At 58.0% G+C, this 22,697-nt stretch overlaps 1 protein-coding gene across 4 annotated transcripts in view; it reads right to left on the bottom strand.

Moving 5' to 3' along the window:
* The window catches only part of NEK6 (NIMA related kinase 6), an 85,000-nt gene that overhangs the window by 42,171 nt on the left and 20,132 nt on the right, over positions 1-22,697 (bottom strand). For 2 of the 4 annotated variants that reach the window (XM_070596135.1, XM_070596139.1), the window contains one exon: positions 274-391. In XM_070596135.1, the coding sequence (XP_070452236.1) occupies positions 274-363 (90 nt within the window). In that variant the 5' untranslated portion in view covers positions 364-391. Of the gene's footprint in view, positions 1-273; positions 392-8,014; positions 8,364-10,147; positions 10,367-22,697 lie in introns of those variants that run through there. The other 2 variants (XM_070596137.1, XM_070596138.1) reach the window with 2 other exon arrangements.

The raw sequence follows: 22,697 nt of genomic DNA, 5'->3' as shown, positions 1-22,697 counted from the left end.
TAAAGTTGCTCCACTCCCATGGAAACCCCCCAGGGCAGGACAGTCCGGGCCCAGAGCCTGGCCCAGAGGAAGCTTCTCTGAGTGTTGCTGAGTGAAAGGAAGGGCTGCCGAGGGGAGGCAGTGAGCTCTCGCCTATCATGGGAAGCATTCAAGAGGAGGCTCTGCCTCGCGGCTGCTGACACCCTTCCTCCAGGGGCCGGGACAAAGCGGCCTCAGGGGCCTGCGTTCCTCAGAGAATCCCCAAGACACTACAGACAGAGGAAAAGGCCTTACCTGTGGGTCAGGAGGGGGCGCAGGCCCCGGGGCATGGCACAGGTTGTTCGGGCTCCCTCCGTGGGGCATGTGGCTGGGCTGTCCTGCCATCCTGCATGCCAACCTCACAAGGCACGGGCTGCAAAAGAAAATGAGAGCTTTCTTATCTGCAAGCCTGCTCACTCTCTCGTGACGGCCCTCGGACAGAGAGGGTGCTCTCACTCGGCCCAGGTTACAGACGTGGGAGCTGAGGGGCAGAGCAGGCAGGTAACCCACCCATAGTCAGCCAGCTCAGAAGCCACACGACTTGACACCTCACATGACACACTTTCCCTCCACAATGCTGTCCTGACTAGGTGGCTAGGATTATCTCCATTGGACAGAGGGGGAAACTGAGGCTCTGAGCAGGGAAAAATCTAAAGCTGGTCCCCCCAGCCAGAAAGGGAGGCACCAGATTGAACCCCACACGTCCCGACTCCAAAGTCTTTTTTTTCCACATTACCACCCTCCATTCCTCTTGGGGGGCAGTTCTGCACTCTTGTCCCCATCATGACCCCCACGTAAACCCAGGTTGGCATCCTGGGTGCTCAACAGAGAGAGACCATGAGTCAGCCTGCCAGCAGCCGCTGCAGGAAGGACACCGCATCCCCATCCTGGCTGGGGCCTGACCACCAAACACTGGGAAAGCGAAGGCCGTGGGTCCCGCGCACAGTCCTGCACAAACCTCTGGGCAGGGGCAGAGCCCTCAACCTTCAAAGCTTGGGCTGCCACATCTAAGGCCCCGGGAGAGCCCTGGATGCTAGTCACCAGTTGCCATAGTAACCGTAGCCGCTGCCTCCGAGGAAGCACCCACTATGTGCCCTGGCCTGAGCTGAAGGCCTCCTCGGACCCCAATATCACTGCTACTCCTAGTGTCACCAGGAAGCCTCTGCCGGCCTCCCCAGCAGATGAGCGCCCTGGGGCAGGGACCGAGGCTCGGGCACACAGAAGAAGCTGTAGGACCCGACGGAGGGCCAGCACGCAGCCACCGTGATCCTGCTGGATGCAAGGGGAGAGCCCCTCCCCTTGGGAGGAAGGTCTTCATTCCCCCACCAGTTTTTCTGCAGCAGCACTGCCCAGGGCCAGGCCTGGGTTCCCACAGGGCTGCCAAGGATGAAGCAGGCATCCTGACACACTGAAGACACCGGGTGTAGTCCCCGCATGGGGGGAGGACCCCCCGAATCTGGCTGCTGCTACTTCTACCAGACCCTGCCCTGGCTTCCCAAGGGCACCTCTCGCTTGACACGTCCCGAACAGAACCTCCAAGGACCAGCCCAGGCTATTGGAGCAGCTTTGCCTACACCCTCTGGAGGGCCAAAGTCCCCAGGAGTGGAAGGCCCCCTGGGGAGACCCTAATCAATAACTGAGGGGTCGAGTATGAAAGCCAGTTCCCCTGGCTCAGGTCAGGACCCTCTGAGGTCTAACTCACACTCCAGAGACCGGCGGTGGGGAGCAGCGGATTGGGTCTGAGAGGGCACGCCGGCTTGTCTGCCTCCACCATGCAGCCGCGTCTCAGGTCTGCATCTGGGGAGCCCAACCCAAGACGTCACCTGTCTCCCTGGACGGACTCTGCCTCTCGTGGTCTCTAACCTGGGCATCTGCATCCCCACCAGCCAAATCCCAAACCGAGAGCTTTCCCCGGTCTGTGGTCGGCAAGCCCTGCTGCATGCACCTCCTAAGCAGGCCTCCCGCCCACCAACAGGGGTCTTCTGGGCAGTGGGACAGGACTCAGCACCAAGAGGGGTTGTTACAGTCACCGGCCCAGAAAGCTGGTCACAGCGTCTCGGGCTGCGAATCACTCTTCCTTCCTCCCCACTGTAGTTTTTTCCAGCTACAGTGGGTGTCGGGCCAGCCCTCCCAGGCTCAGGGATGTCTTTGATGCCCTTTGACCTGTGAAAGGATGTCCGCCAAGCCCTAACCTGCCGGATGAGCTTGATCTCGGCCTTCCCGGCTCTGTCCTGGAAGGCACCCGGAGCCTCTATAGAACCTGCATGCGGGCGTCCAGCACTGTCCTTCCTGTGTCCTCAGGGCAGACCCAGCTCCTCCTTCACACCTTTCGTCAGCATTTTGGAGCAAAACTGCTCTCCAGCACACAAAATAGATGGCAGTAAGCGAGGCCACCTGGAGCAGACGGCAGAGTCTGCAGATTGCACCCAACTCAGGCTGGCAGGGGCGTCTCAGCGGCTGAGAGCGTCCTGCCAGGCGTGGCCAGCCCGGGTGCTCTCCTATCTGTGAAACCGCCCAGCCTCGACCAGTTTTGACCCCCATGCATGGCATTTTATGTGGTGCACTGTAATGTATACACATAAATAGGCAGATCTCTTGCTGTCTCTTTTTTTCTTTTATGGGAGTCATGTGGAAGGCACTGTGGGGGTGTGCCTGCACTTCTGAGGCCTCTCTCCCTCCCACACCCCTGCCTCTGCCCCAAGGCAGGCCTCGCCTCCCCCTGGACCTCTGGGTCTCCCAGGGCCTGGTATCCTCTCTCCCCAGCCCTCCTCCTCCACGTGGGCCACTGTGGCCACTTCCTTAAATGCACATGGGACCACAGCCCCATCAGTGCCTCCCCACCATCTGTGCCTGAGCTCCCACAGCCCCAGGGTGACACAGTGGGGACCCGGGTACGAAAAGCCCCAGGATAAACAGATAAACACGAGCAGCTTTCCGAGGCAGCGCTGTTACTCAGGAGGGAAATGTGTGTGACAATAAACCGGATACAGAGGGAACAGAATGTAAAATGCGCATGAATTTTAAGATAAAACCGGAGACTCCTGCAGGCTCGGCAGCTGCTTCGGGGTGCACCCCCAGACCCCTCGGGGTGACATGTTCACCATCCTCTGCCCTTAGGGAGACCGCCGGGGAAAGGTTGGAGGAGAAGTGTCTCCAGCTAGAAGGTTCTGTCTTTATCTGGGAAGGCAGCAGAGCGGGCTGCAGGCCGGGCCCATGCGTGTGTGCACTCACCTGCCACCTGCTCACAGTCTCTGGCTTCCCGGTCCCTGGTGCCACCTCACCAGCCTCTGGGGGCCAGTGGGCCTGGGCTTGTATCTCGATCCCAGCACTCCCCGGCTGGGACCTTGGGCAAGTCACCATGGGCGGAAACTCAGTAGGTATTCACCAATGTCACTCCCCTGACCCACATGGCATCCGACATCTGCACCCAGAGGCAGCCGGCACGCTCTCAGGAGCTTCCCAGGAGCTCGCCGGGGCCTCATCAGAAATAACAGAGATAATGATGATAACTGTGGGCCCTTATGATGCTGGGCTCTGCTCCATATGCTTCTCTACGAGCCCATCTCATTTTCACAACTCTGAAAAACAGGTTCTGTCATTGTTCCATTTTACAGATGAGGAAACTGAGGCACACGGAGTTTGAGAGATCTGTCCAGATCATAGGGATCACAGGGAGCGGAGCCAGGATTCCAACCCACGATGGCATCTTTGCCCAAAACCATCGTGCAGCAGTCCTCAAAGGCTCTTTCTTACTGGGAATATATCATCTTCCTTTCCAGTACCTCCCACTGAAAAGCCCCTCCACTCAAGGAGGAGGCCAGTGCTGAGAGGGTAGGGGTGATCCCAGGGCCGGTGGGCCATGAGGGACCCCACGGACAGGAGGCACCAAGCTGAGGCCGCACTGCTGTCCACGGCACCTTTTCTGCCAACCCCCTGGGGCTTTGGTGAATTACTCTTTCTAAGAGCTGTTGTGTCTGGAACCTAATGGAACCCACTGTACCACGCTCCCCAGGGAGGAGGAGAGGCCCTCGTTCTAGGAAGGCAGCAGCCAAGGAAGACTCCACAAGTCACAGCCCCCAAGTGCCAGAGAGGGCCACTACAAAGGGGAAGGAGGAGGGGAGAGGGGAGAGGAGAGGGGAGGCGTGCGGGGGGAGGGAGGCAGGCAATGAAGGTTCTCCGAGTGCTTCCTGTGGGCCAGATCTTTCCCATTCTTCCTGGGGTGTTGCTAGACCCATTTCACATCTGGGGATCAGGTTCAGAGAGAGGAGGCTCAAGGTCATGCTGCGAGTAAGCTCTGGAGGGGAGATGTGAACCCAGCCCTCACTGACTGCCAAGGCCCTCCTCGGTCTGGCCCGAGACAGCCACGCCTCCTGCGGCTCTCCGGGGGCTCGGGATTTCAGAGAAGCTGCTTTCTCTTTGTCTGTACCCCAAGAGAAACCCAACCACTTGATCCCGGAAATTCCTGCCACAAGCTGCTTCCTAGGGGCTTCAGATGCAGAAAGAGCAAGGCAGAGATTGAGAGGGAGGAGACTTGCAGAGCAGGGAAAGCCCCTGGCACACGCAGGCCCCTGCGCGGACTCTGGGAGCTGCCTGTGCCCAGCGCCTCCTGCCAACGGAGCAGAACAATGAGGCCCCGGCAGCCAAGCCCAAGTCAGGGGCCAACGATCTGTGGAATGCAAGACCCGGGCCGCAGGCCACACTCAACGCCGCCTCAAAGAGGGCCTTTCTTCTGCAGCGAGCATGGGCCCCTGGGTTCTCAAAGCGTGTGTATCCACCAGGCACCCAGGGATGGGGTAGGCACCAGCCCAGGGGTTGCGGCCTAGGGCTCCTTTGGGAGCCCGACTGCCTGGGTTCAAATCCTGGTCCCACTTCCTTTAACCACAAGTGTCTCAGTTTCCTCATCTGGAAAATGGGGCTAATAGTGAGATCTATCCTTAAGGGTCACTGAGAGGATTAAACATGTTAACAGATATAAACTCTTGAGAACAGAGCCTGGCATGTGCGGAGCCTGGAGACGCTGCTACCAGCATCGTTAGTGCCAACCCTCACCGGGCAAGGCAGGAGTGACGGCTTCCAAGTGACAGACACGGGAACTGGGGCTGAGAGAGGGCCAGGGACTTGCCCAGCATCACACAGCTGGTGGCAGGGCTGGGCTGCTGGACCCCAGATCATGCTCTGTCTACCACACTGTGCGGCCTCTTGGGGATCGCTCTGGAGCAATCAACTTCGTCATCACTTACGGGCACTGTGGCTACCTTTGCAAAGCCCATGACATGCGCCTCCCCGCCCAGCCTTCGTCCAGGCTCTTCCTAATGCGGGGCGTGACCAGAGGGAGACGCGGCCTTGGGTGTACCCAGGCACTCCCCAGAAGTGATCAGCTCCCTGATGTGCTGGGCTCGAGACTGCCCAAGTGGTCTTTCTGACCAAGACTGTCACCCGGCCCTTGCCTCCCAAGTTCTGGAAACTCCATCTAGGGGGAAGTCGTGTCCCTCCGCTTCCTGCCCAATGCCACACCTTGTGGAGGCTGAAGGCTCATAGAAGTTCCCCATGAAAATGACCCAAAACACCAGGAAGGCTCAGGATGGACCCGGCTTGGGGCACACCCCAGCGTGTGAGGATCTGTGTGTGTCAGGTCTTCTGGAAGGGCATTCGTACACTGCATGGCCACAAGCATTTGTCTACACTTCCCTTGCTGGCTCCCACACCGAGCTGGAGGCTGCATGTGTCCTGCCTGCCTTTTCTGCATGTGCGCGTGCAGCCAGGGTTCTTCTGATGCCACAAGGCTCTGAGCCCAGTCGCACGCTTGGCCTGTCCACTGAGGCTGGGGTGTCGCTGCCCCTCGGTTGGGGGTAGAGGTGGCAAAGGCCTCGGGATAAGCACACAACTGGCCTTGGAGGCTTGGCCTCAGCTGGACGCTGTGCTGGTTTCTCTGGGGAAGACCCCTTCTCGGTCCTTCCAGCTGAGTGAACAGCTTCACAGGTGGTTTTCCCAAAGCAAGAAACCATCCCCGTGAATTCACGTCCTCCTACACGCAGTTGTCTTTCCTCCCGCGTAAGTGACCCCACACCAGTGCAGACACCGGGGCCTAGTCCACTGGTCCAGCAGGCTTCCGGCAGCAGAAGCGTCAGATGGATGCCCACTGCCTGTGGCCTTCAGCCAGCCCGGAGAAGAGGTGCCACAGGCCGGCACTGCCCAACACACCCTCCACAGATGGAGATCCGAGGCCCAGGAAGGAGACGCGGCAGCTCACGGCGCCTGGCCACTGGCGGGGTCAAGGCCAGATCAGCCTTAGCATCAGGAAACATCCACATTGAGCACCAATCCTGTGCTCAGTGAGGTGACATCTCCCGAGAAACCCAAGAGGTGCCAGCACCCCCATTTTGCAGGTGAGGAAACCGAGGCTCCAAGGACAAACACGACCTGCCAAAGTAAGGCCACACAGCAGAGAGAGCTGCCATTCGAAGCTGCTTTCAGTCCAGTGGGGCTGTGAGCAACTAGAGAAAGAGATGCCACCGACTGCACGCCCCGTGCACGGCTGGGGCAGTAAGGGACGTCCTACCCACTGGCTGGTGGGAGGACACCATCACAGCCCATCGCTAAGGCAGCAGGCGCTGCATGGCGCCAGGCACATGCCAAGCACTGTGCGTACCTCGTTCCACCTCACAGCCACCCTGCGGCACTGCTCTGATCCACACTGCGCAGAGGAGGAAACGAAAGTTCAAACCCATTAAGTGACAGGCCCAAGGCCACACAGCAGGCTACAGGCAGAACTGACATTTGAAACCCAGTCTATCTGACTCCCTAGTCCATACTGCCTCGGAAGAGTGAACGAACGAACGAATGACTGAATGAATTCTGGCCCAGAGGTATGGCTCTGGCTGTTGTGTCCTTCTTCCAGCCCGGCCCCCGCGCTCTTCTGGTCTTAGGACAAGCAGACGTTACCCATTCATCACTTGACAGGAAGCAGCCAGATCTCAGGCCAGAGTCATGAGGGCCTGGGAGCCGGAGGGGATGAGCCACAGATGGTGTCTGGTTTCCTGACTGGTCCTGCACCCCTCACCCCCCACCCCTAAAGCCACACATGCTGCTCAGATTCCAAGGCTCCATGACCGGCAGGAGCCGGGCTTCTCTAAGACACGGGGGCACCAGCAGCCCCTGGAAGGACGGAGCAGCCTGTGCAGGGGCCCTATCCCCCTCCTTGGGGCAGTCGTGCCTCCGAGGACGGTGGGTCTGCAGAACCTGGAGGCCTGGAGCTGAGGGGCGATGCAGCACCCACCCAGCCCATGGGGCTTTCTTCCCCAGCACCCTCACCCCGTCTTTCTCTTCCAGCTCACCTCTTCTCACCCACTTCTCACCCTCATCTTTCTTTCTTCAGCATGGGGCCTCTCTCCACAGCTCCAGACAATAACCACCAAAAGCCACAGGCACTGAAGACTCACCTGGCCCAAACTGGAGCTTTAGCCTGCTCTTCCCTGGGTCCCCATCTCAGCGACCGGGTCGCCTGTCTGTCTGCCAGGGACCCAGCAGGAATGCAGGCTCGCCCCCCGGATGCCTCGCTCTCCTCACAGCCCACACCTGGCCTTCCTCCAGTCCTGCAATTCTTTCCCCCAGCAGATCTGCACTCCCCCAGAGCCCCTGCCCTGTGCTGGCCTCGCCCCTTCTCAGTAGGATCCCTGCAGTCACCTCCTGCCTGATGACCCCACCTCCAGCCCATCATGGGAAGGTCCCCCAACATGCAAATCCCGACCTGCCACTTCCCACCCAAAGCTCCCCGGGACGAGGCCCACACGCCTCAGCACGGCACTCCAAGCTCTGCCCAGCTGGCGCTGGCCGCCATCCTGTGTTTCCCCCAACGCCCCATCCCACCCCGACCCCAGACCCTTGCACATTAGGGCCTCTTCTTCCCAACCATGCAGGACCCTGGCCCTTCCAGATCTTTCTACACACTGGTCTCTGCCTGGAACAGATGATCTCTCCAGGGCAAACTCTCACTCACGTCACGTGTCAGGACCAGGTCCTGGGTCCTACTCAGGCTTGGCACTTCTTGTGGGGTCTTGGGAAAGTCCTGCCCCCTGCCTGAGCCTTGATTTCCTCATCCATGAAGAGGAAACGGCTGGAACCCCCAGGGTGGGCGCGGGAGCAGTCAGGTGGTGCCAGGGCCTCCTTCCTCCTCCCCTTCTCATGGCATCCACATGGGCTTCTCTCCTCAAGTCCAGCCGTTTGGGCACAAACTGCTCCCTTTGTCACCCTCTCATCTCCTCTGCTGGCCTTTCAAGGCGGGGGCTGATCTTAGCGGTCATCTCTAAACCGCCAGTGTCTCGCCCACGGCCTGGCACAAAACGGGCACCCAGAGGGGCTGGCTGAATAAACTTCTGCCCAGTCGGTGGAAGGGGGCCCCTCCCACCCTCCCGAAGCCCCAAAGCAAGAAACGTCTGCCTTCGCACTCAGGATCCCCGTGGGCTCGGACCAGGCAGAAACCACCAGGCCAGTCCACACAGCCAGCACTGCACGTTGCAGGGCCTCCTGGGGCCTTTCTAAAGGGCAAGAGCCCCTGGCCACCTTTCACTTCCTCCTTCTTGGGCAATAAAACCCAATTCTGGAGGAAAAAAATGTAGGAGCAGCAAACATCTCGTCTCCCAGTTAAAGGAGCAGCGAGGTGTCTGGCTCCCGTCCGGGAGGGCCTCTGGCTTGGCCCTGGCGGAGGCTGGCCCTGCCCCACCCTCCGAGGAGGAAGATCTGTGAGCATCTCCTCTGTGCCAGGGAGTTACCGCAGCATCTCAGCATGTTCCTGCTGTGACACCCCCCACGGCCCCATTGACTGACAGATGAGGAAACTGAGGCCAGAGGAGTGCAGGGACTTGCCAAGTCCGTGCAGCTGGAAAATGGCATGCCTTGTGTTTGAACCCAGATCCCACTCTCCAAAGTCTGAGTTTTTATCTCATTTGCCTGGGGCGATCCTTGGAGACCACCAGAGAGCCGGTGAAGCTGGGAGCTTACTCTGCTAAGAGCCTCAAACCCCTGACGCAGACCCACCATCCCAAGGACCCCTGCCCTCCAAGGAAATGAACTTGCTCTCCCCTCAAGGCCTTGGTAGGCTCTGCTCCCTGTGCCTGGAATGTACGGCTTCCAGGCAAACCCGGCTCCTCCTTCAGAGCCCAACCTGGGGCATCTCCTCCAGGCAGCCTTCCTAGACTCCTTCAGACAGTCAGTTACTCCCCAGCTCCACAGCCCTCAGCCCTGTGCTGTCACTGCCCCCTCAGGTGTTTCCTTCTCCCTAAACTGGAGATTTCCTCGAGGGCAGAGACCAAACCACTTACCTCTATGACCCCAGCAGGCCACAGAGGGAGGGCCAGGTAAGTGGCTGCTGACTCAGTACATAAACCCCAGAGGCCAGGAGGGAGGAGCCTGGGGCCCCCTGGCCAGCTCATCCCCAGGGCCCCTGGAGGGGCAGTTTCAGAGCAGAGATTCATCTGCTCTCTCAGACCATGCTACTGCCCTGCCAACCAATAGTGGAAGGAGTGCACCCCGCGAGGCAGCCTCCCAGGGCCTCAGTGTCTGTAAAAGCTTGGCCTGGGCCCCAGGAGAGCATCCATAATCCACCCAGAGGCCTCGATACAGGGCAAGTTCCTGAACCCCTGGCCCCCTAATTTTCTCTCCTGCCCCCCGTTTTAAGGTTTGAAGGAATGGCTATTCCCAGTGGGAGAAAATTCTATGGTGAACTCACGGCTCAGACATCAGGCAGGGGCCCAGGCAGCCAAAATCTACCCCGGAGAGATAAGAATTGCTTTATCTGCTTCTCTCGTAACCTCAGGAGTTCTGGCAAAGCTGGGGATCACTCAATGTGAAACCTGCTGGCAGCCACGGGCCCCTGCACTGGAGTGGTGGCAAAGGTCGTGCCAGGCTGATGGCGCTGGCCCACGGGCAGCCCCCAGCAGGCAGGTGGTCAAGTGGGCAGCAGTGGCAGAGGTGCAGCCAAGGTCAGGTGCCCCAGGAGCCCAGGCCCTGCAGGTCTGTTGGGCCTGCCTCCCTGTCCCTTGCCAGGCGTGCCCTCAGAGGTGCAGGCAGCAGCCCCGGGCGGCAGGAAAGAGTGAGGGCTCCTCACGGCCGGGGGCAGGGCAAAGGCCGGTACCTTGCAAAGTGGCTCCGGAGAAGCTCCAGGGAAGATCTGTGGACGTGAGGCGCCGGGGCCCCCGGGGATCTGGGTGGCCTCTGTGCCAGGGCGGGTGAAGGAAGGGAGGCCGGCCCTGTCTCTGTGCGGGACTTTCCCCTGCCCAAGACTCCCGTCCCCAGCCACTGCCAAAAGGAAACTCCCCCACCACACTCTGCTCCAAAAATAGCTCCGGCTGCCACCTCCGTGGCGAATGGAACTTGTCACAGCCGCCAGGGAGCCCAGTGCTCACCGGGGACTGGAATCCGACGGCAGCAGCCACTGGACAGTCTTGGAGAGGGCGCGTGTGTACCCCGAGCCAGGGGGCTTGGAAAGCAATCAAGAGTTCATTCTGGGGTCGCCCAGTCCTGCCCCCCCCCCCACCCGTTTTACCCTCCAGGAAACTGAGGTAAGAGGGCAAGAGGCTTACCCAGGGCCACAAACACAGCAGGGGCAGTGCCTGAACAAGACCCGGCCTCCTAAACCCTCTCCAGACCCCACACTGCTCAGGCAAAGGGATGTGCCCTCTAGCCTCTACCAAAGCCCCAACCCCAACCCGGAACTTGGCACAGACAGTAGACTCGGGGGTTAAACCAGCCTGGGCTCTGGGAGAGACAAGGGGTCCCTTCTCTGCCCCTGGAGCTCCCTCCCCACCCAACCCCATTGGGGCCCAGCAAATGCTACAAAGACAAAAGTTCTTGCAGTCCCCTTAAAAGCTTAACCCTTTCTAGTCTCTCTTTTGTAAGCTGAGCCAAAAATATTTGTTGCCTGAGATGAGAGCCTCAGCAGGTGGTGGCCCTGGGTTCGAGTCCTGGCTCTGCCACATGCAGGCTGTGTGTGCCCCAGTGTTCTCACGGGTAACACAGGAACAAGAATAGTACAGACCACCCTGGGCTGCCGGCAGGTTCTACGACATTACGTGAATCAAAAGTGCTTAGCACAGCGCCTGGCAGATAATAGACACCCCATCAGTGGAGTCATTGTTAGATTATCATTACATTCTTATTCGGGCCCACGTTCTCTAAAACAAGGCCATGGATCCAGGAACTGAGGACTCAGTGTGTTCTTGTCTTCCCTTCCTTCCTCATGTCCTTCCAGCTGCCTTCTCCGTGCAGGGCCTGTGCTGACCACTGGTGCCCGAGAGGACACAGACAAACACCCTTACTCTTATAGGGTCCACAGGAGAGAACCCCAGAACCCAGGAACAGAGGTCCACAAACCAGAAAAGAGCATGAAAAGTGCCCCCAGTGAGAAGACTGACTGACGGATTCTCGCTCCGGCCAGGCAAGGTCACAGACAGCTTCCTACAACAGGTGGAATCTGAGGTGGCCTGGAAGGATGGGCTGGGTTAAGAGCAGAGAGGAAGGGAATTCTGGCAGAGGACAGAATGACATCAATGGCGTGGAGACTGGCAGATGTGCGGCTATGCGGGAGGAAGTTGGAGAAGGCTCCGGGCCAGCCCCAGCCCTCCATCTCTGAGAAGAGCTCCCGTGGCCAGCACCTGCCTCCTCCCCTAGAACAAGAGCCACCCCTACCCCGGGCAAACCACCCCCCGCGCCCCATCTGCAGCTCGACCCCTGGGACTGACACAGACATATGGCAGCTGAGGCCCTGGAGGATACACCGAGCCAGATCCTGGCACCAGGGCTCGGCCACCTGCCAGAGCACCTTCCCTGCCGGCTGGGCCCAACTGTCGGGCATATGCCAGGTGCCGGCCCCATGGGTGGCCAAGGCTGGGCCCAGGCCAGATGTCCACAGGCTTGCGGGGTGGACTCCTCGTCCATGAACTGTGCGCGCAGCACTCCCCGAGGACTATACTCCAAGTGGCATCAGCCTTGACTCAGAGGAGGCTGCAGACGGGCTGGGTCAGGCCCTCAAGTTGGGCACTTTCTGCCTAAACACTATTTCTCTTCTGCTTCCGGCCTCCTCTCTGGAGGAATTTCCTCCAGGGCAGAGACGTGCCTCTGAAGGGCGAATGTGCTCCTGCCTAGGACAAGGCGCAGCATCCAGGAGAAACACAGATTCATGAAATGTGAGCCAACCCCATGGAGCCTTCCTCTTTCTCCTGGGCCCGAGGCGGTGAGAACCTTCCAGAAGTCTAACCTGGCTCTGCTCAGCCTCCGTGCCCTCGAACGCTTGCATTCACTGCCGGTCACTCCCCACCGGACAGGTGGGGGACCCAGAAGAGAGGTGCTATGCTGAGGGGTCCAGATGGACGTGTGGTCCTCTCCATCAGCTGCTGGACTCTCAGGGCCTCCGGAGTCACCATGAGCCTCCAACACAATCTCCATGCGGATGAGGGGGCTCGGTCTCTGGGTGACGGGGTCTTCTCCAACCAGTCCTGCCGCCCCACGTGGAGTTACAGGCCAGCGCCCAATCACGGCTTCTGGGGCCACACCAACATGGCCCTACACCTTCCTGTGTTACGCTCTCCCCAGGATCCTCGCTGACCCCAAGTCAGGCCTGGGGAGGACGATGCCATTTTTAATTCCAGGTAGGTGATTCCTGCTCGAGCTGTGGCATTGTGTCATGGTGGCCTGGAACTCACAAGGCCTGGGACTCTCACAGGGCTGCATGGCCTCAGGAAAGTCACAGCCTGTCTCGGCCTCAGTTTCCCCACCTACAACATGGGTGGGTTGGGTCCCACAGTCTAGGAGGGCCTTTCCTGTGCTGACATTTTTTATAAGGCTGATGGAGGACCTGCTACTTGCTGACGTGCCCTGAAACTGAGCTCAGGGAACCTGTATCTAATCACGTGCTCATTTCTGGGAGGAAAACCAGATCTTCTGGGTCTCGAATTGCTAAGGAGACACTCTCTCTGGTCTTGGAAGACTTTTTTAGCCCTCTAGCCCCCTGTACTCTGACCTCCCCATTTACAACAAACCACAGCCACATGGGGGCACAGCTCAGATGTCTCCCGGGCTCCCAGGCACACAGCCGTGGAGGCGGGATGTGTCCATGGGGGAATCACGCAGAGAGCACCCCCTAAGTGCCAGGTGCTGGGCCAGATCCTTCAGGAGGGTTGGCAGCTCGTGTGCTCGTAAAACAACCCTGCAAGGCAGACAGTGTGTCTGTTTGACAGATGAGGAAACTGAGGCTCAGAGAGGCCATGTGACTTGCTGGAGGAGTCCCAACTGAAGACAGCAGAGCCTAGATGGAAATGCAGGCCCGAGTCCGTGCTTGCCTGGACACCCTCTGCAGTGTACAGACTGGGCTCCTGCCCTCAGGGAAGAAGGGAATGGAGTGGCGGTGGGGGGGACCAGATCGAAGTCCTTCACTGTGTTGCAGAATCAAAGAAGGGGGCCACCGATTCCAACTTGAGCCAATCAAGGGGGCTTCAGGGAAGTGGTGACATTTGATCCGGGACCAGAGGGCCAGGTAGTGAGGAGGCAGAGAGGCAGCCCAGCACAGGCAACGGAGTCTGAGAACCCCAAGTCCAAATCCTGTGCTGCTCAGTCCAGCCACACGAGCTCGGGCCAGGTTTCTGGTCACCTGTTTGCAGTTTCCCTCTCTGTAGACAGGGGACCACGTAGGACCCACCTCACGGGGTTGTTACGAGGACTGAGTGAGGACGTGCAGGCAAGAGCCCAGGACCATCAGGACCGAGGTACATACAAGAGCTCAGTAAAGGTGGCTGCTATTATGATTACCATCATCATCATCAAAAAACTCCAGCACTCATTCAATGGCAATATCCTTGCACCAAATATTTCTGGCAACCCACTCTGCAAACCAATTGTTCACTATAAGGCCCGTCCTCGTCCTCCAGCGGTCTTGTGGCCAATCAGGCCCTTGGGCCTGTGAATGTGGCAGGAGGTGTCAATGGCCTCTGGGGATCCCCGCTTTGGGGAAGATGGGAGAGGCCATACCGGCTCTTGCTGCCTTCTCCCAGAAGCTGGGAAGTGATGGAAAAGCATTATACGAAGTTACCAGGATGATGAACCTGAACCGCCCCCTCCCCCTACCGTCTCAATAAAATAAATCTCGGCCCGCAGCTGGTGAGAGACCCTATATATTTATATGACGATCGTGCCTCATGATTACAGGGCTCGTGGTTCCGGCAGGCAGCGTGTGGCGGGGACGACCGTGGTCCTAGGAGACTCACTATTTTCCGGCGACTTTTATTGTCCATTATATCCCGGCGTTTACAGGGCTCGGCTCCGGGCCTGGCAGGAATATCGCACACGGTGGGGCTGGGAGGCCGTAATGTTGCAGTGGAGGTGTTGCAGATCCGTCTTCAGATCTCATCCATCCCGCCCAAGTCTTTGTGTGGTACCGAGACCCCAGGGAGCTCCAGGGGCTCTGCTGGGAGAGGGCTGGGGGCATCTAGAAGCACAGCATGCCCACCCAAGCCATTTGCTAGGTTCCAGTCTGCTGTTCCAGGCTAGGGGACACTGGTAACTCTGTGGCCTTCCTTGGGCATTCGAGGGGCTAAGGTGAGGGGCACAGAGGTGCCCTGGAGCCACTATGGCTGGCACGTGACGCCTGCTTGCTCCATTCTCAGGGATTTTGCAAGACAGTCAGTATCATGTTGGTTGATTGAAACCAGCCACTGTAGGAATATTTACACCATGGAAACTGGCAAATGCTACAAATCAGGGCTTTGTACAAATCCTCACCCCCACCGCTCTTCCCCGGGGAACTGTTTGCTAAATACTTACCAGCAAACCCCTGGGAGGGGGTGACCCAGTGGGCCATGGTGAGCACCTGGAAGGACACACAGATTTAAGAATCAGGTATGAATCCTGACGTTCTCACCCACTTGCTGTGTGACCTTAGGTAAGTTATTCAGCTTTCTGAGCCTCAGCTTCCTTATCTGTAAAATGGGGACACACCCAAACTCTGGGGCTGGTGTGAGAATTAGAGCACCTAATGGAAGGTTCCCTGGGTGATGTTGGTATGTAGCAGGTGTTTCATAAATGGTAACTCTTGTCATTTAGTCATTTAACACTTACTGAGCCCCCACCCTGCATCAGACACTGAGTGAGAGGGACACCGAAACGCCCCAGGGGATGACGAACGTCACATTCTTCCCTTCTGGACGGTTCTTGATTGTCTGCAGAGGGGTTTTTACCCACACCATCTTAGGAAGCCTCGTGACAACTCTGAGAGATGCGCAGAGCAGGAATGATGCCCACTTTTGAGATGAGGAAATGGGGGCTCCGGGGTGAGCATGACTTGCCCGAGGCCCCTGCCAGGGGGTAACAAGGCAGGGCTCCGCCCCAAGTCCCCTCCTGACCCCCCATCCCATCTCTGAATCCCGAGCCCAGGCAGGCTGGTCCCCTGATGGTGCCAGGCTGACCTGAAAGTGAGCCCATGCACAGAGGACAGGAGGACCTGGGGGTGAGGGGACTCTGGGTTAGGATCCTGGGTTGGACTCCTGGTCCATGGACTCTATGGCTCTAGGTCCTTCCCCTTCTGAGCCCTAGGCTCCCCATCCAAAGGCCACAAGGGCTGCACTCAGGATGCTGTTGGCCCTGATGGGCAAGGGTCTGTCTCCTGGCTTCCTGGCTTGGCCAAGTGTCCCTCTGTCCCCCACAGCCAGGGAGGACCCAGGCACATCAACATCTACTGTGCCCCAGCTGGATCCCAGGTAAGCCAGGCCTCTTGGGCAGGAAGGAAGAGGGGAATGAGTTGGGGCAGGACTGCCATTCACCTGTGCTGGGCTTGCCATCTCACCCTGCTGGCAGCCTCATGCACCCACTCCACAGTGAGGAGACTGAGGCTCAGAGAGGGGAGGGGTCAAGCCCGGGGGCCGGGATTCACACCCTAGGCTGGCAGCCTCCAGAGCGGGCGGCTGGGGCGCCCAGTCGAGATTAGGAAGCCACCCAGCCCTCAGTTCTGATGCCCTGCAGGCCTGCTGATGGCACACTCCTGGCCACCTGGCCTCAGCCCAGAGAGGTTAAGGAGCGTTTACTGAAACAGGAAAGCAAGAAAAGTGCGGGCAACTGTGATGACTCAAATAACCTTTGAAACTCAGAGGTGGGCGGAAGCGGGCAGCATTTCTGGTGAGTTTCACCTCACTTCCTAGAAGGATGCGTCACCAGCTTCTGTCTACTCAGCACCCACCGGGCCATCAACAGGGACCCTCGCGCAGGGTGGCATGTCTTGGCTCACCTGTCCCCAAAGCAGTCACAGGCTGGGGCTGTCCACCTATGAAGGGGGAACCTTCTCATTTCACAGATGGGGAAACTGAGGCCCAGAACTGGGGGGGGGGGGGGGCGTGGGGTTGGTTCAGGGACACAAGGCAGAGACCTAAGTCTTCAAACTCCTTTGCTGAAAGGTTAATTTTTCTATTTTAGGAGACAGGAAAGGAGAGACCCTCTAGAACTTTAAAGGAAAAACACGGAGGAAAAAAGAACTAGCAGCTGAAGAGAATTGCGACGAGGCCCCCAGCCAGCCCAAAGAGGTTTCCGAAATTCTGTGCAGTCTGAATTCTTGTGGGCTGAAGGGTCACGCGATTTCCTTTGCAAAAAGCAGAGTTGTAAAAGTCTGACTGAGGGAGAAGGGAGGGGGCGGAATGTCCACGAGACCAGGGATCATATGAGCTTCAGCCTGGCGGCCCCTGGTGACTTGCTGGAAGACCACAGAAAGTCCCTTGCCTTCTCTGGGCCTCAGCGTACCTTTATTTACTTACTAGGCAGCAAGCTGTGTTCTTAGGCGCTTAAGGGACGTTAACGTATCTACCCCTCATAAGGCATTATTATCTCCATTTTTTTTTTAATTAAAAAAAGGTTTTCTTAAAGACTGGCACCTGAGCAAACATCTGTTGCCAATCTTCTTTTTTTTTCTTTCTTCTTCTCTCCAAATGCCCCCAGTATATAGTTGTATATTCAAGTTGCGAGTGCCTCTGGTTGTGCTACGTAGGACGCCACCTCAGCATGGTCTGATGAGCAGTGCTAGGTCTGTGCCCAGGATCTTAACCGGTGAAACCCTGGGCCGCCCAACCGGAGCGCACAAACTTAACCACTCGGCCATGGGGCCGGCCCCTTATCTCCATTTTACAGAAGGGAAAACCCGAGGCATAAAAAGGTTAGGCATGCTGTCCATAGAGGGGGAGGAACTGGGATTTGAAGCCAGGAAATGTGGTCCCAGAACCCCAGCTCCTAACCACTGAGCCACAGGGCCCTCGAGCCTGCAAGAGGCTGATCCCAGAGTCGTTCCTGCTCTCAGGGGCTTTGCATCTGTGGCTTGGATGCCACAGAGCCAGCAGGCCTGCTTCTGGAGACAATGAACCGTGCTTCTCAATCTCGGCTCCTGCTCTGAGTCGCTGCCTTTTCCCAGAACTCTGATTGCTTCCGTTTTGCTCAGCAGCCTTTACAACTACAGCCCGGGAGACACCAGGAGGCTCGTGGGTCACGGCGGCCATCGACCCACCTCTTTGAGCTTTGCTGGGAGCTGAGAGTCCGAGCAGAAATGGATGGCCCCGCTCTGATGTCCATTTTGGAGTTTTACGCTCAGGTCGGCCTCTGGGATGGCAGGAGGGTGACTGCCATTCAGCCGCCCCAGAAAGAGAGGAAAAACATCTATTCATAGACAGACAGAGCCCGCTCTGTGGAGAAGATGCTACCGACGCGACAAGCGGCCCAGCTGTGCAAGAGATTCCGAGAAGGCTGACCTGGGGACATCCACGTGGAAGGCTCAAAGGCTTGGGTGCTCACCAAGCTTTTAAAATATGCCTGGATGCTCCACCGTGAAATTCCAGAGGGAATAAGGTTCTGACCCAAAACCTGGGCTTGTCTTCCAAAACAAAATTCTTCAGACAACAGACATTTTTTGGCTTCAACAAACAGATGGCTGATCTCTGTTTCGCTCTCATCTCCAGAGTAAGGAATATTCGTGCTAAGAGGAACAGCCGCCATATCACGTGCTCCCACCCCACGCCAGGCACGGCGTTGTGTGTTCCCATGAGGTGGGCGTTACTATCTCCATTTGTAGATGAGGAAACTGAGGCTCAGAGAGGTCCCAAGGCGCACAGCGGGGAGACAGTAGAGGTGAGGGTTTGAAATCCAGTGCCAGCCTGGAGCCTAGGATGTCGGGGATGAAGCCCAAGCAGACCTGCTGTCCGCGTCATCCAGAGGCACTCTGGGCAGCTGTGCGAGTGTGGGACAGCTCTGTGGGGTGGGTGCAGGTCCAGTCTCAGGGGCTGGACACACATTCTTCCCTCAGAGGAGCAGGTGGGGGAGGGTTGTCGAACACAGTGAGAACATCTCCATCGAGGCTGCCTCAGTCCAGCCTTTGCAAAGACCCTGGAATCCACCAACTGGGAATGTCATGTGGAGGGCCCAGAAAACCCCTCCCGTTCGTTCATACTGTTGCGTCAACGGCAGATAATCGTTAAGCAAATACGTGTGCTGTCGCTGCCAAGCTCCCGCCCGTTCTCCTCCTGGGAGCAGGAGAAACTGAATCCACTCGTCTGAGGTCTCACGCCTCAGCAGAGACCTCAGAAAGGCCCCCAAGGTATCCACTAGTCCACACCCTGTATTGGAAAGAAGGGAAACAGGGGCGCAGAGGATACGTCCAAAGACAGTCAATTGTTTGTTCACTCAATCTACAAACATGTGCTGGGACTGGCCTCCGTCCTCAAAGGGGCTCCTTGTGTAGGGAGATAGGAGTGTTGTCAATCAACACCCGCAACCCAGTGTGAGTGCTGCCAGGCACAGCGGGGGGTGGAAACACGCACAACTGTATGTGCGGTCGGTAGGCCTGGGGACCCGGGGGCGTTTCCTCAGAACCGAAGCAGGGGGAGGGCCCCCCAAGCAGAGGGCACAGCACGTGCAAAGGCCTGGAGGCGAGGCAAGCACAGTGTTAGTTGTGGGATAGATGCCCTAAGGACAGCAGTAGCCTCAGGTCTGCAGAGGGGAGGGAGGCTCAGAGGACCACAGGGTGCCGGGAGCGACTGCACACAGGTGGGTAAGGGGCACAAAACCAGGGACAGACTCAGCTCTCTAGACTCCCCTTCCAGTGCTCCTCTGCACACCGCTCTGCCTCCCACGGTGCCAAGCCCAGGAATAACTTTACTCAATGGGGCATGGGACGAATCAAAGCCCCAGAGACAGTTTAGCAGCATCATTCCTCTGCCAACGCTAAATGCACACACTGACCTCCCCACCGCTGATCATCTCAGGTGACTGTGTCCACGGACAGGAAGAAGGAAACGCCCACAGACTTTCCCTCTCAAGAGACCGTGCGGGGGTGAATCTCAGGAGTGCCGTGAAGTTGACATTCTGGGCCCCAAGAGACTCTCTCTTATTTGATGAGTATTTATCGTGCACCTACTGTGTGCCAGGCTCCGTGCTAGGCACTGGAAGGAGTCACAAAGGGTGGTTACCACCTCTACCCCACTCAGCCGACCCCTAATCCTTCTGAGATGGGAGGGCTGGAACCACGGCTCCTATTTCACAGGAGGGGAGTGAGGCTCGGGGAGGTCCTGTGACTGACCAGCTTGCTCAAGACCACTTGGCTCAGAGGTGTCCGGGTTGGGACCACAGAGCCTCTGCCAAAGGAGATAACGGTCCCTGGGGGAAATGAAGAGCCTGGATCCCTCCTGCCTGCCCCACAGGCTGCCCCTTATCCACGAAGCAGGTGAAGGCTGCGCTGGCAGGCACCACCAGGAATGGTGGGGCCCTGTCTGCACTGGGAGAGGACACTTGTCCCGGGCTGCCGGCTTGTGCACAGCGCTGAGAGGATCTCGGCCCTCAGCTGTTCTGGCCGATGCCACCAAAGGACTAAATCTGATGGCCTGTGTTTTAAAAAGTGTGCTCAAGTGAACCAGCCTACTCTTCTTTGCAGCCTGTATTAAAGCATATAAACGAGCCTCGGATGTGGAGCAAGGACACTGGAGGCAGAGAGCCCCTGGCCAGGTCACCTCCCCGCGTCTTTGAGTCCATTCAGTGAGTGAGATGACCTGGCCCTGGCTGTGGTGATGGCTCTCCCTCCTGGAACTTAGGTCCTTGTGCACATCTGTCTCCTCCATGGGAACGTTAGCAGGCTCCCTGGGGCCACCCGGGTCCCGCATGCACAGGCGCCCTAGCGGTCCCTCCTGGGAATGCTGGGGGTTTTTTGCTGAGGAAGATTCATCCTAAGCCAATATCTGGGCCAATCTTCCTCTAGTTTGTATATGGGTCACCGCCACAGCACAGCTGCCAATGAGTGGTGCAGGTCCTCGCCTGGGAACGGAACCCAGGCCAATGAAGCCAAACGCATCAGCCAGGACAACTGAGGGCCGAATTTAACCACTAGGCCACCAGGCCGGCCTCCTGGGAACACTGTTTTATCCCAACTGAAATGGCCACAGACACTGAACTACTAAGGCTCAGCAATGCCCTATCCAGACAGGCCTTTCTCCTCACCCTGGGGTCCCACACCATGTTGAACAGCATCCCTACAAGACTCATGTCTGCCTGGAAGCCGGGAATGTGGCCTGATTTGGAAATAGGGTCTCTGCAGACGTAACCCAGTTAAGATGAGGTCACACAGGTTAAGGTGGCCCTAATCCAACGACTGGTATCTCTATAAGAAGACCGGTGTCTTCTTGGACACAGAAACACAAGGAGAAGGCCATGAGATAACAGAGGCAGTGACTGGAGTGATGTGTCTACAAGCCGAAGGATGCCAAGGCGTGCTGGCAACCGCGAGAAGCTAAGAGAAAGGCCTGCAACACACTCTCCCTCAGAGCCTCCAGATTTTGGACTTCCGGCCTCCAGGATTATGAGAGAACAGATTCTTGCCATCGTAAGCCACCCAGTTTGTGGTCATTTGTTATGGTGGCCCCAGGAAACTAAGACGCTCCCACCCCAGCCCCGGAGCACAGCCAGCGTTCACTCACGGCCGCAGCTCCCGGGTCCCCAGGCCTCGCTGGCTTCATTCGAGACTCCCTGGGGCTCAATGTCTGTCTCTGGTGCTGCAGAGGAAGTAAACCAGTGGTTCCCAGGGCTGGGGATTTCACAGGCCTGTAAAGCTTCTCCCAAATTCTGAAGGCGGACAGAAAGTTGCCAACTTTTTCTGGCATCTAAAACAAAATTTCCATCTATTATCACATCCTGCATAAATGAAGGACAGCTGACCTAAGAAGGCAGCTGGTGCCAGGCCCTCCCTAAGTTTCCTCATCTCTGATCTGAGATCAGTGAGGATCTCGCAGGGCCCCGGGCCTGGCCTGGGTCTAGCATTTGGGAACCAGCAAACTCAAGCTGTGTGCTATGCTGGGTGTTTTTTTTTTTTTGAATCATGGCCGACAAGAAGCGAGGCTGGCCTCCTCTAACTCTCTTACAAGTACACAAAAGGAGGTCTTCTCCATCTCAGAAATTTGACTGGTATATTCCAGTCCACCTGTGGGTAATTCCAGTTAATCCCCTGTGAGGACTGGGTGCTCTCCCGGCCCGAGGGAGGAGGCATTCCAGGCCAGTAAAGGAAGGCGGGTCCAGAGGAAAAGAAAACTCAAATGAAAAGCAGGAGGGAGAGGCAGAGGGAAGTACTGACCCTTCTCGTGAAAAGAAAACCAAATTGTGAAATTATGCAACACGCAGACATCGCGGGCCGGATGACTCCAGCTCTCTTCAAAGACACCTCGTAAACCCGCACCCGGCTTCGGAGGGAGAGGCCAGATGCCTGGCGCTCCGGGAGGAGCTTTCGAAACATCTGGCCCCAGTGGCCTGATGACCCAGTGCAAGCCAGTGGCCCTGCGCCTGGTGCACGTCGCGCCCACGTCTGCCCCGCAGAGCCAGCGAGGTGTGCCGGAGAGCCGCCCCGGGGAGAAAGACTCGTATGAGCGTGAGGAATGTTCCTTTTCCAGTAACTCAAGAGCGCTAACCCCAGCCCCGAGACTGCCCTGGTCGCTGCAGAAACTGCTGCCCGGAGAGCTTGGGCCAACGGCGGTGGCCTTGCCAGGACGGACCTGGGCGAAGGGCAGGGAGTCTCGGATGATAAGGTCTGACTCTGCTGCCGTCGCCTTCCCGGGCTGGAGTCCATCTCTCTCTCCCTCCCATTCTGCACGCCCAGGCCAGGGGCAGGGTGGGCCCCAGTTCTCAGGAAGCCAGGAAACACACTCTTTTCTGGGCTAAATGCCCAGATTCCTTGAGCAGTCACAGGACACGCTTTTTCTGAGCCGATCCAAAGCCACAGGCGTGGACTGGAAGTTTCTTCGGGCAGTGTGGACCTGAGGGGGACACAGACAGGCGCACCTGGAATTCCAGGCAGAAAGCCAGTCTGTAAGAGAGGCCCCAGCTGCCTGGGATGGGCGGGGGCTCAGTCCTGCCCTCGCAGTGTGGCCGAGGGCACAGATCTGTGCTCAGCGGGCGCAGGACCTTTTAAACCTGGGGTTCATTCATTCCAGCGTCACTTGTCTAGCGTTTCTGGAGAGGCTCATGGACCCCAGCACTGCCCAAGGCACAAGGCAGAGAGGCCCTACCCTCCCAGAGGTGTCGAGCAGTTGAGGCAGACACGACACGGCAGCAGATAGACAGTCATTTCAGACAGCAAGAAGTGCCACCAGGGAGACGCAGCTGAGGAGTGGGTCAGGTGGCGCAGATAAGGG

This window comes from Equus przewalskii, chromosome 26 (genome assembly GCF_037783145.1).
Source record: "Equus przewalskii isolate Varuska chromosome 26, EquPr2, whole genome shotgun sequence".
Taxonomy (NCBI): domain Eukaryota; kingdom Metazoa; phylum Chordata; class Mammalia; order Perissodactyla; family Equidae; genus Equus; species Equus przewalskii.
This window is presented reverse-complemented; position numbering and strand designations above follow the sequence as displayed.